The sequence below is a fragment of the Rhipicephalus sanguineus genome, chromosome 5 (genome assembly GCF_013339695.2).
Source record: "Rhipicephalus sanguineus isolate Rsan-2018 chromosome 5, BIME_Rsan_1.4, whole genome shotgun sequence".
Taxonomy (NCBI): Eukaryota; Metazoa; Arthropoda; class Arachnida; order Ixodida; family Ixodidae; genus Rhipicephalus; species Rhipicephalus sanguineus.
The window spans coordinates 83952249-83971793 of NC_051180.1; the positions used below are offsets into that span (position 1 = coordinate 83952249).

General features: G+C 45.7%; 1 protein-coding gene across 1 annotated transcript in view; it reads left to right on the plus strand.

The window, feature by feature from the left end:
- The first annotated feature begins 478 nt into the window (after positions 1-478).
- Positions 479-19545, plus strand: part of LOC119394774 (uncharacterized) — a 100969-nt gene continuing 81902 nt past the window's right edge. The window contains exon 1 of the mRNA XM_049415984.1: positions 479-696. Within this exon, the coding sequence (XP_049271941.1) occupies positions 623-696 (74 nt within the window). The 5' untranslated portion in view covers positions 479-622. The remainder of the gene's footprint in view (positions 697-19545) is intronic.

The window sequence follows — 19545 nt, forward strand, 5'->3', positions numbered from 1 at the left end:
CTCTTTCATTCTTTCACGCCCCCTTTCTCCTTACCCAGTAAGGGAGGAGATTTACCCTGATTAACTTGCCTGTCTCTCCTCTACATTTCTCTCTTTCTTTCTCTCCCTCTCGGTAAAAAAACCACATTTGCGTGAGCGAGTACGCCTGACCTTATGGCTAGGGTGGATAATGATACTTTGTCATGAGAGCAGCCTTTGCAAAGTATCTTAGTCTTCTAAAAGACTTGTCGCCGGTCAGATAGCCCAGCTCTTCTGTTTCTCTAAACCGATCAATCTGCTCTTACCGAAAGGCAGTAAACACTTGAAGCCCTAGCTTCATGATGCACAAACTGCACAACCGGTCTGTATCGATAAGGAAGCGATAAGGAAGGAGTAGCACGGCAGAGATACAGGCCCATGTTTGACGCCACTGAGGACGATAAGAGGAAACTGGGGGCGTGGCCGCCACAGCTTCCCAACATTTCGTGAGATATATAATACCCTGGCTCTCATCATGAAAGAACTGTCCAGTTGGCTTAGCCGGCTCTGACGAAAGCACCACTGGCACCACCAAGAACCAACAGATAGGAAGCGCCAAGCTCGCTAGTATAAAATATTTCGACCCGTGGCCTAGACCGTCATTATGTCCTGCCTAAGCTTCTTCGTTTCCTACGACTGGCTGATTTTAGCCATCACCATTGCTGTTCTGCTCTACCTGTGAGTACTTCAACTGCTCTTGACTACATTCTAATAATAAATGTTTGGGTTTTACGTTCCAAAACAGATATAATTATGACGGACGCCGGAGTGGAGAGCTTCAAGGATTTTGACCATTTGGTGTTTAACTTGCACCTCAATCTATGTACACGAGTCTCTGGCATTTCGCCTCCATCAAAATGCTGCTGCCGTGGCCGGGATTCGATTCCGCGACCTTCGAGCCAGCAGTAGAGCACCATAAGCGCAACATCACCGCGGCCGCACTGACAACATTCTAGTAATGCCTCTAAGGTTGCGGGAAAGCACAAAACAGGCATCAGAACCACGCCATAGACGATAACGCGCGTTACAGCAATGCGAATCACAAAGCGCTCGCAGCTTGCTTTTCGCGATAAATATTACGGTTGCATAAGCTGCACTTTCCGGGAAGCGGCACAAGAAGCCGGAAGCGACGCATTACTACGCTTTAATATGTAAACGAAGAACCCGGACACTAACTGATTTTATTTGCGCTTTGATAGGGCTACAGGAAGGCCCCGCATAGTCAGGGCAATCGAACAGATGCGTTTTGGTGCAGTGCACTTAACCGTCTTGCTATCAGTCATTGCATGTAGCGTACAGCCGAATCGTTAAAGGCAACGTCACAGAGCTAAATCGCTAACCAACCACTTTTGCAGCGTGGAATGCAAACAAGATTTTATTGCGAAAGCCCTTCTACCCTACCAATTGAGAGTTCGCGGAAATCAGGAAAGACCACCAAGCTTGAGCTCGACTCGGGGAACTGGTCGTTGCCGATGCTCTGGCCAGACGTTCCTTGGCCCTGCGGCTCTTGCACGCGTTTACTTCGGCCAGTCGGGCTTGTCTTTCCTCGTGTGTTTCGGCAGCGCACCTGTCACACCTATATCAAGGCCGCTGGATGAAAAACAGCGGCCGTGCTTATACGTAGAGTCAGTCGCAAAACTTTACAGACCAAGCGAGCGCGTGCTGAACTGCCCGTCCGCGCTACATAGCGGTGCGCTATCTACCGTCGACCGCAGCGCTAGGAAGAAAATGTTCATTGTTATTCACTGGCATATCAACTGCCTATTGTCGCGCGGCGCTTTGTTGCTTCGTGGTTTTCACGCAAAGCGCTCATCTGTGGTATGACCGTTACACTTCTTTTTATTTGGGAATCCTGCCCTTAGGCACAGTAATTCGCAATTATCAAAAATACAAACTTCTACGGCTTCTACTTTCTCAGTAGAATCACAGCTATCACGGCGTGCTTCGAACGGTGTGCCGTTATGTAGACATTACATTGCGCGAAAGATAACGACTGATAACAGAAATGCTGATAGACTGCTTTCGAGAGGGGCGCGTAGCCACAGCATCCACGCCACGTCAAAAAGGAAAAAAAAAAATAATAGAAATATTCGTGCCAGTGAGAAAATTAGAAATGTAGAGGCCATCGATTAAGAGATGGATGCGTCTTGGGAGGAGCACTGCTGTCGATCCCCGCTGACGTAGCGGACATGTGGCGAAGAGGCTATTGTGGTTGACTGTACGTTCTTTGAGATTCCAACCGCGTTTGGCGTTGTCCGCAGCTCGCAGGTGTTCTTTCGCACAATACTACGTTGCTTGGCGGAGCCAAACCGTCTTTCATTAGACTGCGCGCTCAGTGGTTGTTGGGACTCCGGGTCCTGCAGGTCTCATTACTGGTAGCTGGCCCCCGTCGTAGGGTCCACAGTCCAACAATTCTGAGAGAAGAGGCGCTCGTACGAACGACAGAGATTTATTTACATGGTAAGTTGAGAAGAAACGCTCAAGAGACAAGTGATACACATACAAAACGTCTTCGGCCTATTTATAACGCCGCGTTGCCAACCCTGGGCGTATTGTCCGCATCTTCAGCCAATACGGTGTCCGTTGGTCTAGGCGCTCCACCCACGATGGAGGGGAATGACAACACACAATACACATGGAGAGGGCACAGTCTAAAACTATGCCCAAATATGGTCATGAACTTACAGCACCAAGATTTTGCGCACGGTAGGTTCCAGAATTCTCCGGCGAGGGGGAAGAGCCTGAACGGGGAGATGGAGCAGGAATCAGTTCTCAACACCTCCTACTCTTTTTACTTGTTGTTTGGCATCCAGTTCTCAACACCTGCAACTCCTCCTACACGTTGGTTGTCTTCACGCAGAACCGGTCCGTTGACCTCTGTGTGCGCTTGGCTGCGAGGCCGACTCTAGTGCATGCTCTTCCTTGGAATGCGTCAACGACCTAGTTGACGGGTTCGCAAACGCCGAAAGAGTTAAAATGCTGGGGACGGTCGTAACAGCATTTCGCGCTGGGGGGAAGGGGGTAAAGATCTCGATGTGCTGAGGTTTGCAGCCGCAGTCCGGAGAGATCAGCGCCGCCATCCGGTTTGTTGAAGACTCTCTTTGATAAAGTAGAGTACACCACCTGCTTCATTGTGGGCTCAACAGACATCACACACGCACATGAAAACACTACTCAGCCGGTGAGCACCGCACAATTCCGCCAAACTCCACCAGGCAATTTTCCCCTTTAACTGACATTTAAAGGAAGTACACAATTTACTCAAAAGGTTACTCCAACGTTAAGGTAAAAAAAAAACAGCAACACTAGTAGCACACCAGACATGAAACCCTGGATAGCAGTGTCTTCAATGTTTTCAAAGAAGTTCAATCGAACCCCAAAAGAGTTTAAAAAAAACATAATCAAGAGCCCTTCTCTAGGTCAGGCAAAAAATATGACAGAACTCTCGAGACAGCCTCCCGCGTCAGGGGCATCGACTCAAGGCATCACCGTTGCCATGAAGTATCCCCTTTTTGTAGCGTATGTCAAACGTATATCGCTGGAAAACGTGGCTCCACCGCAGCAGGTGGCCTTTCTTAGAGGACATGGTCTGTATTCATGTGAGAGGACAATGGTCTACCCCTACCACGAACTTGCTTCCGGCAATATAACACGCCAGTTTCTGGACTGCCCAAACCAAGCACGCGCACTCCTTTTCGCTAGCGCTGTAAACCTGCTCGCGCAGGGCGAGTTTCCGGCTAACATGGAGGACGCGATGCTCTTCATCTCCCTCGTCCCTTTGGCTCAAAACTGCCCCCATGCCTCTATCGCTAGCGTCACATTGCACTATGAAAGGCTTCGAGTAGTCCGGTGAACGAAGCAAGGGTTGGCTCGAAAGGGCCGCTTTTAAAACACGGAAAGCCTTTTCTTTCTCCTCATCCCAGTCGACCATCTGGGGCTCGGTTATGCGCAACGCGTCTGTAAGAGCGCTGGCAGTGTCAGAATACTTAGGGATGTACCTACGATAGTAACCAGCTACTCCAAGGAATGCCCGAATATCCGTTTTCGTTCGGAGCTGGGGAAAGTCTCGGATAGCTGCTACTTTCATTTCAGAGGAACGGCGACGTCCTCGACCGATTACATGCCCGAGGTAGAGTACCTCCGCTTATGCTAGCTGGTACTTGGGGCCTTTACCGTTAAGCCTGCTTCGCGTAGGCGTGTCAGTACTGCTCTCAAATGCGCTAAGTGTTCCGGCCAGGGCGAGGAAAATACCACGACGTCGTCCAAGTAAAGTAACGCGAAGTCCTCTTGACCACGCAACACATTATCCATTAAGTTTGAAGAACAGTAAGGCGCATTCTTTAGGCCAAAACTCAACACTTTAGGGCGGAATGTCCCCAACGGTGAAATAAATGCAGCATACCGGCTCGCCCTTTCGGTGAGCGGCACCTGCCAGTAACGTTTCACTAGGTCTAGCGTTGAAATGAATTTCGCGCTGCTTACCCTCTCGACGCGTTCCTCAATGTGGGGTGTTGGGTACGTCTGATCCTTGGTGATGAGGTTTAACTTGCAATAGTCTATGCAAGGACGCGGATCTTTGCCGGGTACCTCCACGAGATTTAACGGGGAAGTGCAATCGCTATCATATGGCTCAATCATGCCCAATTGCAGCATCTTGTAAGCTCTATGTGATGAGTGAGAACGGGTGTCCGGCCTGGCTCGCTTACAGATCTATCCTGAAACTTGGTCAAGAGCACTTAATTGGGCTAGTTGGTTCTGCATGTCTACGATGTGGGTGCGCTTTGAAGACACGGACAGGGAAGAGACAGGACACACACTGCGCAACTTTCAACTTATTTATTAGAAAGAGGGAAGCGTCACATATATATACACTGAAGCACGTGACCCAGAGCATGCGCATACAAATCACTCAGCCTTCAAAAGCTGCAATTCTTTATCTGATAATGACAATGAAGCTATGCTTACACATGAATCTGCGCGTTCCAAAATTGATTTGGCTTCTACTATGAGTCTCGCGGATTGATCATGGTCGCGGTATATGACGGTGCACTACGGTATATGACGGTGACAGGCACTACAGGGCTCTCCTATCGCTTCAATTACGAAAAGGACTTTGTGTTTCGCGTGCTGGAACGAGCACGTATGAATACCACCGCTTAGCAGACCGGACAACGGAATGGTTGTGGCAGGTGACTCCCCCACAACTACGCGCGCAACTACCGCAGAAAAAGAAGCCTACCGGAAGCAGACTAATTGTTCTTGACAATGCTCGAGTCTCCGAAGAAGTAGCCAGGGTTCTAAGCCTAGGACCGAAGTATACCGTCCAGCCAACGCAGAGCAGACCGGACCTCCTTTCTCTGGTGAGAGACATTTCTAACCTCACCGCTTCAAGTGAAACTGGACAGTTCATCAGCAGTGGTGTTTGTGCTGTAACCAAATGCAAAATTGATTCTGTGCCGCAGCCCATACCTTGGATAGCGTCTTATTTGAGAGCGAACTCGTTGTGCGTGCTGAACTCTGACAAAGAAGGAGGCTTTGCAGTTATGCCTGTTAGCTTGTACAAAGAAAAAGCCCGTGAAGCTCTTAAGTCCGTGTTCGACAGCTATGACGCTGTTTCCTTGAGGGAATTAAAAAAGAAAGCGAAAAAGCTATGTGACAGCTTTCACCTTCCCGGACTAGTCAAGAGAATAAGTGCTTGTAAGAATGACGCCTTAGAAGTATTCTATAGCGCAAGAACCCACAAGCCAGGTTGCCCCCTCAGGGTTCTGTTCTGTTCTGTTCTAACTGTTTTGCTGTGGAGAGGTTGAGGTCCATATTGCCTCGGCTTATTGTTTCTGGGAAGAACACGTGGCAGAAAGGAATAGCCATTTTCCTTCAAGACAAACTCAACCTTCTTGTGGGCGAAGATCCCTTCAGAGTTAAAGATTCAATGGATGTAGCACAATTCTTTGGTAAACAGGAAGGCATGATCCTTGATGCTCTGTCAATAGATGTCAAATATCTGTATTATTCGATTCCTCAAGCTGCCCTGCTCAAGTGCATTGAGGCAAGTATTGACAGGTTTGGGGCAATTGGCTTTCAAAATGAAGTAGGTATTCCTGCAGCGAGCTTTCTCGAACTGGTATCCTTTTACCTGTGCTCTACATATGTACGCTGGGACGGGTGTCTTTACCTGCAGCGAAGTGGCATATGCATTGGTTCTATAGCTTGAGACCTGTTTTGAGTGAACTATATCTCGGTCAAGTAGACGAGCGTCTCAAAGATAAGCTCGCGCTTTCCAATGTTCTTAAAATATTCAGGTTTGTCGATGATTTCTTAGTCATTTTTGACAAAAGTTCTAATGGCACTCACTTTGATGTGGATAGCACATTGACCGCCTTTAGGCAGACACTGGCAGCGTTACAAGTGACCAACGAACTTCTGTCAAACGGTTCCATTAAGTTTTTGGATCTATGCATCACCTTTCGTGATAACCAGACTTGCATGTGGTATCATCCAAGAAGTAATAAACCGATTTTACCTTATGGCTCGGCTCATTCTAAGCTTGTAAAAAGAAGCATCGCTAACATGTGCCTAAATACTGCTCTTAAGAAATCGTGTCCTCATCTTCTACAGCAATGTTTTTAGAACAAGTAGGTCGTCTGCAGGCGTCAGGCTACCCCGACCACGTGTTAGTATCGGTATCTGAAGGGTTAGTCAAAACAATAGGGAAGCAATCTTGTTGTCAACAGAACAACGATAAGAGTAGCCGGAACGTGAAGGGTTGCTGTAATTCCGTACATTCATCGCATTTCACTCAATCTTAAGAAAGCTGCTCGAAAGGCCGGTGTGAACGTCGTATTTTCCGCCCCGCAAAAATTATCCAGACTGTGCAAATTAACAGAGCCTTGCTCCACTAAGCCAGCCGTCTGTGACGTGAACCACAAAATTAGATTTGTTCAGTGCCAAAAGGACGCAGTGTACAACATTCCACTTTCTTGTGGAAAGGTATACGTAGGGCAAACGGGGCGTTGCCTCAACGAACGCCTAAGAGAACACAACAATAATGTCAGGAATGGTTCCTACGGTCATCTAGCTACTCACTGCCAAAGGTGCTTATGCACCACGAAATTTGATCAGTGCATCGTCATATACCGCAACCATAATCAATCCGCGAGACTCATAGTAGAAGCCAAATCAATTTTGGAACGCGCAGATTCATGTATAAGCATAGCTTCATTGTCATTATCAGATAAAGAATTGCAGTTTTTGAAGGCTGAGTGATTTGTATGCGCATGCTCTGGGTCACGTGCTTCAGTGTATATATATGTGACGCTTCCCTCTTTCTAATAAATAAGTTGAAAGTTGCGCAGTGTGTGTCCTGTCTCTTCCCTGTCCGCGTCTTCAAAGCGCACCCACATCGTAGTCGGTCAAAAGAGCATGCAATTGCTGTTTTTACTCCGTCGTCAGCTGCGCCTTTAGTACTAAGTCATCGATCTTTTGCTCGACCGTGACTTCACCAGGTTCTGGAGCCAATTAAGGAAATTCTACTGGAACTTCTTCTGGAACATTCAACATCATGTTCAGGATTGCCTCCCGTTCTTTATACGGCTTGAGCAAGTTGCTATGATACGCCTGGTGCACCTTACGACTTCCTGGTAATTTTACCACATAGTTGGTGTCAGACAACGTTTGAGTAATTTCGGCCGGGCCGACCCATTTCACTTCAAGCTTGTTCTTTTGGGAGGGCCTCAATAGCATGACCGTGTCTCCTACAGCAAAGTGTCGTGCTTTAGCTGTTCGATCATAGTAAAGCTTAGCCTTCTGCTGTGCTTTGTCATCGCACTCTCGTTCAGTTCTTGGGCTTTTGTTAGACGATCCAACAAGGTGAGGACATTCCACTAAAACGGGATCATCACCCTGACCTTTCCACGTTTCTCTAAGTATGCGAAGAGGAGATCGCAGTCTGCGGCCGTAGACAAGCTCCGCTGGCGTAAACCTTGTTGTCTCATGTGGTGTAGTTCTCAGTGCAAACATCGTTGCAGGTAAGAACATTTCCCAGTCAGTTTTTCGTTCGAAACATAAGGCCCTCAACACTCGCTTCATTACGGAGTGAAGCTTCTCTACCGAGTTTGATTGTGGATGGTATACTGAACTGTGTATTAACGTTATACCACACTTCTCTAGGAAGGTTGTAGTTAAGGCACTAGTGAAAACGGTGTCCTTGTCCGACTGTATCTCGGCAGGAAAACCTTCACGGGCAAACACGGTCAGAAGTGCGTTTACTATTTCCCGGGAATTTACCTCTTTTAGCGCGACCGCCTCCGGAAATTTAGCAGCTGGGCAGATTACTGTCAGGATATGACGGTAGCCCGAGGTTGTCTTAGGCAAGGGACCTACGGTGTCAATAATCAGCGGACGAAAGGGTTCCGTGATAACGGGCACAAGCTTGATTGGAAACTGCGCCTTATCCCCTGGCTTACCCACTCGCTGACAAGATTTTAAAAATCTTTCTACATCCTTAAAACATCCGGGCCAGTAGCACTCCTGCGAGAGACGACTTTCCGTCTTCTTTACTCCTAAGTGGCCTGACCACGATCCTCCATGCACCAAACAAAGCAGGTCCTGGCGTTATGCCTGAGGTACAACCAGCTGGTCAAACTCCACTCTTCTCCTATCTAGATATTTACGACAGAGTATGCCACTCCTTTCTTGGAATTTCACGTTCCGTTTAGCGACCCCTTCTTTCGAACTGTCTTGGAAATTCTTTAGAGTTTGGTCACCCTTTTGTTCAGCTATTAAGGAGGAAGTGCTCACGCCCAGCGGCCGATTTAAGTTATCTGATATTGGCGTGACACACAACTCCTGTGTAGTTTCTTCCACCTGGAAGGAGTCACCCTCTGTGCTATCTTCTGTGTTACTAGGAAGTGGCTCTGGTGCAACGGCGATCTCTAGTTGCTCTGTCATCGGGGTGTCAGAACCACCACGTCCAACTCTGGATTGGGTTCATTGTCGGTTGCAGGCTTGCTTGCCTCCGCTAATGTGGCTTTCGCAGCCAGTTCTCGCGCCTTTGACCTGGTTGGTGCCTGCACTATGCTCTTTCCCAACGTGAGGCCTTTCTCTTTAAGCATTTAATCTGACTTATTTGAGAACAAGTAAGGATACTGAGGTGGGAGATTGGGTTACACGGCGGCTTCCGTCTCCAATGTGCCAAATGCACCTGTAAGGACAGCTTTAGCTACGGGAAGGCACTGACTGTTTGCCTCCACAGCTTGCCTAATCCAGGTACAGTGTTCGGAAAACTATACGGGTTGAACAAATGACGGATGAATAATCACGTCCATTGTGGCTGCGGAGTCTCTAAGAACCCGACACTGCTTGCCGTTCACGATATGGTCGTACATATAGGGCTCCAACAGCTTCGTGTTATCGTCGGCTTCATTCAAGGACAAGAAAACTAATTTTAGCTTCGTGCAATATATCGCGAAGTGCCCTGCTTCCTTTCTGAATTACGCCGCCTTCGGCCGTTGAAACCTTCCCTTCAATTCCGCCTTACGTTCTACGCTTGCCCCGAGGGCGCGGCGCGTAACGAACTCTTCCGCGAGTTCGGCGGCTTTCGCCAGTGTGTTCACGTCCGGTCTGTCCTGTACCCAGAACCTCACCTTTTCTGGTAATCTTTGGTAGAAGTGTTCCACACCAACACGCTCAAGCACCCTGTCATGATCCCCATACACCTTTGCCTCCTTAAGCCATTCCCCCATGTTGGCCATTAGCTTGTACGCAAACTCCAGGTACTACTCATTTTTCTCTTTTACGGAATCTCGGAAATTTTGCCGGAAACCTTCAGCCGACCTATATTTCTTAAGAAGGCTCGATTTTACTTTACTGTACTCGTCAGCCTCTTCTTTCGTCAGGCACGCGATTACTTCTGATGCCTTCCCCGGAAGTAGGGACAACAAGCGTTGCGGCCATGTCTCCTGGTCAAAACCTTGCCTTTCGCAAGTTCTTTCAAAGTTGACGAGGAACAAACCAATGTCCTCCCCTAGCTTATACGACCTCATTAGGTTCGCCATTTTGAACCTGACACGCTCTGCTGTACCGGATGCCTCGCTGCCTCCGGCTCTCTATTATGGCTAATCTCTAGCTCTAGGCGCTTCACTTCAAGCTCGTGCTTTCGTATCTTATCTGCCTCGATATCTGCCGCTTTTCTTCCGTTATCCGTTAACTTAGTCCACAATTAAGACTTCAGAAAGCACTTACACGGAATCCTCTCCCGTCACTGTTAACCTTGACGCCACCGACAGAAAGAGCTTAACCAAGCTATCACACAATTTTCTGCCTGACGCAAGTTACCTGTTAACCCAATGACCAAGACAGCCACTCTTTACCAGCTTTTACTTAACACATAGAGTAAATGCCTGGTAAAATTTAATAGCGAAAGCCGGCACTCACCCAGCTCGCAGTCATGCCTTCAGCGTCGGGCATCTCAGAAGTGCCGTTCGGTTGCCTCTCGAGGTCGATGAGCTCGTGTCATCCCACCGCTGCCGTCTAGTTGTTGGGACTCCGGGTACTGCAGGTCCCATTACTGGTAGCTGGCCCCCGTCGTAGGATCCATCGTCCCACAATTCTGAGAGAAGAGGCGCTCGTACGAACGACAGAGATTATATTACATGGTAAGTTGAGAAGAAATGATCAAGAGGCAAGTGACACACATACAAAACGTCTTTGACCTTTTTATAGCACCGCGTTGCCAGGCCTGGGCATATTGTCCCCATCTTCAGACAATACGGTGTCCGGTAGTCTAGGCGCTTCGCCCACGATGGAGGGGAATAATAATAATAATAATAGCTGGGGTTTAACGTCCCAAAACCAATATATGATTATGAGAGACGCTGTAGTGGAGGGCTCCGGAAATTTCGACCACCTGGGGTTCTTTAACGTGCACCGCAAACTTGAGCTTGGGTTCCCTATAGACGTTCGTGCGCTTGTTCTGTGGAGACTGCGCGAGCGCTGTCATGTTCTTCTGCTCGACAAAAACGGACGCGCACACCTCATCTCCTGCCCTCACAGGTGGACTCTTCCAGAAAGATAAAAATATATCACTGCCCTTAGCTTTATTCTTGCGGTTTAGTGGCACCAGTACTAGCTTGAGAAGCGGAGTTGAGCCAGCGATTATTGTTTCGTATGGTGGTGTTGCGTCTTGTATCTTAAGATACACGATACAATATTGAATGTATCAGAAATACAGATACAGATACTCATTTTGCGAGACGTATCGCGATACAGATACCAAATACCCAAAGAGTATTTAAGATAGTATCTAAGATACACCTATCTTCGATACTGCCCAGCACTGGTTGTGAGCGAACAATCAACGTTGATCGTGGCGGAAAAATCGAGAAAGATGTAAATAAAATAATAAAAATTGGGTGACCCTTAAGCTTCGCCTTTAAGAGTTGAACGCGATAGCGAAATCTGGCCCCTAGTGCGCACTTCAACCACTAAGTGCATACTTCTTAATGTGTATTGTTACACGCACACAGACACACACACGCGCGCGTGCGATGTATCTATAGTAATGGTACAGGTCTTCGATCTAAAGCACTTCCCTCTGCTAGAGTCTAGACATATTTCTCACAATGCCTGACAGATGGCAGCACATTATCTAATGTTTGCGGTTTGCTTGATCGACGCCTCCTCTAGAAAGGAGGCGGTTGCTTGATATGGTTTCCGCTAGATGGATATAGTTGTCTATTTTTGGAGCTGTTTGCAAGTTTGTGTGTATTTTTGCACCATGAACGCGCCATGAGCATGGCATGTAAATCATGCCCACATGACATTCATATCATGATTTTCAAGTTACCACCTGTCATTTATGTTTACCATACAGTCACATCACGCAATACTATTATTGGTGTACATCAAGCGAGGGAAACGGCCGCGAGCACACCATGAGCGTAGCATGTAAATCATGTCGTACATGAGTTGCGTGTCATGATTTTCTCGTTACCACATCTTATTTACGTTCATCATACAGTCTCGTCGCGCAATACCAATTTTGGTGTATATCAAGCGATCAAGCGATCGAAATGGCCGCGGGGGCACCATGAGCGTGACATGTAAATCATGTACATGACTTGCATATCATGATTTTCCCATTACCACCGAGGATTTACATTCATCATACAGTCTCTTCGCGCAATACCAATTTTGGTGTACATAGAGCAAGCGAAATGGCCGCGAAGGCACCATCAGCGTGGCACGAAAATCATGCGTACATGACTTGCATGTCATGATTTTCACGTTATCACCTTTGATCTACGTTCATAATACTCTCGTCACGCAATACCAATCTTGGTGCACATAAAGGCAGCGATACGGCCGCGAGAGCACCATGAGCGCTTCATGTAAATCACGTCGTACATGACATGCATATCATGATTTTCATGTTTCCATGTGTCAGTTATGTTCGTTATAGAGACCTGTCTCATCATACGAGTTTTGGTATGTATCCATTCATTTAAACGGCCACGAGCGCCCCGAGATCATGTTATGTAAATCATGCTGTACATGACATGCGTGTATGACATGCATTTTAGGACCTGTCACTTATGTTCATCAAACACTATGTCACGCCATACCAATTTTGGTATATATCAAATTAACCAAACGGCCGCAAGAGCCCCAAGATCGTGGCATGTAAATCATGCTGTTCGTGACATGCATATCATGATCTTCATGTTATGACCTCTCAATTATGTTCGTCATACGGTCATATGTCATGGCAATTTTGGTATACATCCCATTAACGAAACGGCCAGGAGAGCACAAAGTGGTAGGCGGCTAGATAGATAGATAGATAGATAGATAGATAGATAGATAGATAGATAGATAGATAGATAGATAGATAGATAGATAGATAGATAGATAGATAGATAGATAGATAGATAGATAGATAGATAGATAGATAGACAGACAGACAGACAGACAGACAGACAGACAGACAGACAGACAGACAGACAGACAGACAGACAGACAGACAGACAGACAGACAGACAGACAGACAGACAGACAGACAGACAGACAGACAGATAGATAGACAGATAGATAGATAGATAGATAGATAGATAGATAGATAGATAGATAGATAGATAGATAGATAGATAGATAGATAGATAGATAGATAGATAGATAGATAGATAGATAGATAGATAGATAGATAGATAGATAGATACGCTAAAAGTCACAGAAGTTCGCTAAGAAATGCTTCGCATTTAAAAATTTGTACCTGCGTAGGTGCGCGTGTTGCCTCACGGACGCGTGGTGGGTACTTCGCTACTTCACAAAACGACAAAATGTACTTGCAGTAGGCACCCTTGGAAAGTTTACAACGGCCAATGTCATACGCATAGACGCACTTGTCCTCACGGAACGGTTGAGGTGTCCACCGTGAAGCGAAAGCACGGCAATCGAATGAGAACACGATAATGACAATAGTTGGGGTTTAACGTCCCAAAACCAGGATATGATTATGAGCAGGGTGTCGGAACGGAACGAAAACGAAAAACGAAGAAAACGATATTTTGGACCGGAACGAAAATGTAACCGAAACTTTATCTATTATTTCGTTCCGGAGTGAAAACGAAATTTTTTCAATCGTTTTTCGGTTCACGAGAAAACTTCTCAATCCGGAGCAACTGAGCTCGTGCAATGTGAGCATATCTCAGGGTATGGTATTAGCGCGTACCTCAGGCAGGAATTCTAAAGCAACGATATCTTGAAATTGAAAACCAGAGATGTTTATATTAACGCAAGTGCATTTTTGCGCGCCTGTCTCGCAGGCCAGTGTAGAGAGGGCATTGTCGGCGCTGAAGTTTGTTACAGCGAAAGCTGTTATGAGATCACAACAGCCGATTTTGGCGTCATAGTTGTCCACCGCCGCCGGTGTCCGTGACCGCTATCGCGTGATATAAGAAGCAGCCAGCAAAGTGCTGCATACATCGCCTTGTTTCACTTTGAGCCAAATGAAATCATTCATGCCATGCCATCTAGTTCACCATATATCGCATGTTTGTCATGCACGCATGCATCCACAATCTGGTATATGCTATGCTAATGAGACGTATATTCTGGTGTGTACAATGCATGACCTGTCGTTTATGTTCATCACGCGCTCGTGTCATACCATACCAGTTTCGGTATATATCCAGTTAACAAAACGGCCGGAAGCGCACCATGACAGTGTCATGTAAATCATACCGTACAGGGTCGACCACATCTAAGCTGAACACCTCATTAGTATTCAAACCGGTAAAACTAGAACGTTTCTTATACTTCAAGACTGCAATGCCCGTTATAGAACGTCTAATCATGGTGTCGACAAACACAGTAAGGATTTTCCGAATTATGTATTAAACAACAGCTTCAATGAGGTCTTGAATACTAATGAGGTGTTCAGCTTAGATGTGGTCGACCCTGTACATGACATGCATAACATGATTCCCATGTTAGGACCTGTCATTTATGTTCGTCATACTGTCACATTACGCAATACCAATTTTGGTGTCTATCAAACGAGCGAAATGGCCGCGAGTGCACCATGAGTATGGCATGTAAATCATGCCATACATGACATGCATATCATGCTTTTCATGTTAACACCTGTCCCTTATATTCGTCATACAGTCGCGTCACGCAATACAAATTTTGGTGTATATCAATCTAGCTAAACGGCCGCCATCGGATAATGAGTGTGGCATGTAAATTATGCCGTAAATGATATGCATATCATGATTTTCAAGATCCCACCTGGCATTTATGGCTGTCATACAGTCGCGTCGCGCAATACCAATTTTGGTGTATATCAAGCTAGCGAAACGGCCGCGAATGCACCATGAGCAAAATCAAGTCGTAGATGACTTGCACGTTATTATTTTCATGTTACCACCTCTCGTTTACGTTCGTCATGCAGTGGCGTGGCGCAATGCCAATTTTGGTGTATATATATCAAGCTAGCAAAACGGCCGCGAATGCACCATGAGCGTGGCATGTAAATCATGACATACACGACATGCATGTCATGGTTTTCATGTTACCAGTTGTTATTCATGTTCTTCATACAGTAACATCGCGCAATACCAATTTTGGTACACATCAATCTAGAGAAACGGCCGCGAGCGCACGATGAGCAGTTCATGTCGTACATGACTTGCATGTCATGATTTTCATGTTATACCTCTCATTTACGTTCGTCATACAGTCGCGTCGCGCAATATCAATTTTAGTGTATATGAAGCTAGCGATACGGCCGCGAACGCACCATGAGCGTGGCATGTAAAGCATGACATACATGACTTGCGTGTCATGGTTTTCATGTTACGAACAGTTATTCATGTTCTTCATACAGTCACAACGCGCAATAGCAATTTTGGTGTATATCAATCTAGCGAAACGGCCTCGAGTGCGCCATGAGCGTGGTATGTAAATCATCTCGTACATGACATGCATGTCATAATTTTCATGTTACCACGTGTCAGTTATTTTCGTTATACAGAAATGTCTCGTCATACCAGTTTTTGTATATATCCATTCATTTAAACGGCCGCGAGTGGCCCGACATCATGTCATGTAAATCATGCTGCACATGACATGCGTGTCATGATTTGCACGTTAGGACCTGTCATTATGTTCGTCATGAACTCCTGTCACACCATACCAATTTTGGTATTTATTAAATTAACGGAACGACCGCAAGAGCCCCAAGGCCGTGGAATGTAAATCATACTGTTCATGACATGCATGTCATGATTTTCATGTTATGACCTGTCATTTATGCTCGTAATACGATCATGTTATCCCACACCAATTTTGGTATACATCCGATTAACGAAACGGCCAGGAGAGCACAAAGTCGTAGGCGGCTAGATAGATAGATAGATAGATAGATAGATAGATAGATAGATAGATAGATAGATAGATAGATAGATAGATAGATAGATAGATAGATAGATAGATAGATAGATAGATAGATAGATAGATAGATAGATAGATAGATAGATAGATAGATAGATAGATAGATAGATAGATAGATACGCTCAAAGTCGCAGAAGTTCGCTAAGAAATGCTTCGCACTTAAAAAAAAATAAATGAGAAACAAATTTCTAAGATCGGATGGCATTTCAACCCGCGCCCTCTGCGTGGCAGTCGGGTCTTCCACGCACGAGACTAAAAAGCCACCTAAACATCGCCCAATGTTAGCGGTGTAAGCATGTTTCATGTTGGCTACCTTGTGCTGCCGAGCAAAACTAGTGCCCTGGTGTACCCAGAAATTCCCTAGTCAAGTTGACGAGAGCAACGAGAGGCCGAGTTGAAACTTGAAGTTACTTGATGGCGTGTCTTCTCCAAAGATTTTGTGTATCTGTGTCAGGCTTTGTTGTGTTACCTCGCGAGTGTTCGCTTAGAAGTGACTGAGATTGCTAAGACTACTAGCAGCCTCAATTACGACGCCATCGACTCTGCTGTCAGTTTGGATGAAGCGCGAAAGAAAAGGCACACATACAACCACACATACTGCGCTACGTGTGGGTGTATGTGTGCATTTTCTGTCCCTGTCTTTCGCGCTGCTCCCTTAAGTTATGTTGAACCATCTAGCCAACAAGTTCACTCTTCGAGGTATCATTGGTGTTCCGATGTAAGCGCATGGTATAACTCAGTGCGCTCCAGAATGAGGGATTTGCCTTGCTAAGCTTCACCGCTGCACAGTGGCGTTATGCGAAGAAAACTAAACGTCACGCTGTGAAGCTCTAGCCCTTCGTGGCCGAGAAGGGTTCGCTGCCGCAAAGTGGTTGATAAAACATTTATGGCTTCGAAGCAATTTAAAGGAATCAGTCATCTCATGGGACTGTCCGAGACGTGTGAATATTAAAGCTTACAGGTGTATTTTCGATTTGTAATAATGGATATATCGAATTATTTCGCGATCCCCTTCGAATCCGATGTGTCCGACGGTTTTCAAGTGAGGTGAAACTTGAGGCACTCAGAGCGTGCGTTGCGTTAAATTAAATGTCTGTGTATGCCCTGCTTTATGTTACCTCGCGAGTGTTCACTTGAATTTATACAGATTGTTAAGACTATCAGCAGCGCTAAGAAATCCATCATCTGCGCATTTATTATTTGACCTGAAATGTAGCAGCTGGCGTTTGAAGTAGACATCCGTAGCGGCGCCTCGTCGCAATTGTGCAGCAAGTTCACTATGGTCGATTCCACGAAAGATCAAAAAACGGTGTATATTTGATGTTTCCGATTTTCCTGATAATTTTGTATGCTGTGCACATATGGCAGCACAGCACGAATTCGCAGTTCGTTTTCAAATAAAAATTTTTTTCAACACAGGAAAATTCGACAAGTGTCTCCGGTTGACGACGACCATTTTACGAAGAGTGCGTTTTCGTAAATTCGCAATCATGCTGGCAGCTACTGAAGCTATATATTACAAATATCTTTCTTTTTGGCGGAAGTAGAAGTAAAGAGGAAATAGCTCTTACAATTTCATAGAATTCTGAGCAAATTATGTATTTTTAAAAATTCACGAAAAACGCTGCGTTTTTGAAAATCAGTCAAATTTGGGACGCTGTGGCTACTTCTGTGAACATCTCAGCTTGGTCATATTTGCAGTATGAATAGGCCTTTATGTGAATAATGAACCTCTGCATTTGTATTTCTCTAATAATTTTCAAAGTAGTAAATTTTCATGCTCGAAACACCAGAAAGAGAAAAGTGCTCCTCGATTCAAAAATCTATAATAAAAAAAAACCCAATCTCAATTTTGTTCAAAGTCCCACAAAATGTTCTCAAAGGCCTGCAGAATGGTATTATGAAAAAACATGTTGCATCATTTTTATTAGAACAAAAGCAGAAAATGTCAAACATTGTGTTTCCAGACCGTGGTGGCTACTGCGTAACAAGAAACTCTAGTAACAAGAAAATACAGTTACACGTCTTTTTTCTTCTCTGAGCTTCGCTAAACAACAGTAATGATCTATGGTCGGAAATTGGGAACTGTTTTGTAAAGAAAAAGACCGTTCCAATTAAATGCATTCGCGTGGTTTGGGACTTCACGCCAGTGTTAGACATCCCTCAGTCCACAGTAGGCACTTTCAGTTGTAGCCTCTTTTTCTTTCATCTATTTCAGTTGAGTGTAATTCATATCTTGAGTGCTAAAGAACGCATTCCCTCCATGCGTCTCTTATGATGATGTGCAGTGCCAGAATTGAGAGATTCGTATAAAAGCCAAGGTCTCTTCATGGATGGAGATGAATTTCTGGAGAGCGGTCGCCAAGAGGTGTGGTTTTTGTTGGCCCAAATGTGTACGTTGTCAAACCTTATGTGATCAATGTAGAGTTTAAAAAGAATCGATTACGTGAAGATTGGTGGCAGCAGTTCTGGCCACGGACAAAACACGTTTTGTTTGCATTGCATCTGCTTTGTTTTGCATCTCTTTGTATCTCTTGAAGCAGTGCTGGCAGATCTGATCTCCCTCTTGAATTGAGCGCGCATCCTATTTCATGACCCTCCGCAAAAGAGACTCGATCCGATATCTTCGACATAACGAAAATTCCGCTGCAGCGGAATTTTCTTTTTGTGCACCATGAGGCAGTCCGTACAAAATCTCGGTCATGGCTATAACGCCTACCCATAGCCACCTTCAGAGCGCAGGACAGTGATCGCATCAAAGTGAAGCACAATTTGGATGCTTAACTTCTATCTCAGGTGGTGTTTGGCTGACTGGCACAGCCGTGCTCGTTGCTGTCGTCTGCTCAGGCGGGCGTCTATCGCGCCGCCCTTTGCACCTGTCCGCCTAGCGCATGCTACTCCGTTTACACGAAGGCGTGTAGCGCGGGCCACTCGATCCGCCACACGATCCACACGGTGCGGATCCAGAGACCGGGCGGGAGAGCGACGAGCGGCGAAAAATGTATCGTATAACCAACGCAATCGACATCCCAGCATTTTCTCGTGCAGAGCGACAAAGCCTGGCAAACAATGTGTGGCTGCTGTGCTTAGGTTGCACTGCGGTACTCGCCGTTCACCACTGCCGCCATTTGCGATTTCTCACATTCTTACAATGCATGATCGACTCAGCTATACAAATCTCGCGTTTAGCTTCGTTGCTTTTATACATATAAGCGCATTTACTCAAAAAAAAAAAAAATTTTCCAGAGGAATGAAAATGTCCGTGCTGCCCGTCGACAAGGAATATAAGTGGTGTAGCAAATGCATTTAATTGGAACAATCTTTTTTTCTTTACAAAACAGTTCCCACTTTCCGACAATAGATCATTACTGTTGTTTAGCGAAGCTCAGTGAAGAAAAAAGACGTGTAACTGTATTTTCTTGTTACTAGAGATGCCCTTTACGCAGTAGCCACCACGCTCTGGAAACACAATGTTTGACATTTTCTGCTTTTGTTCTGATAAAAATGATGCAACATGTTTTTTATAATATCATTCTGCAGGCCTTTGAGAACATTTTGAGGGACTTTGAACAAAAT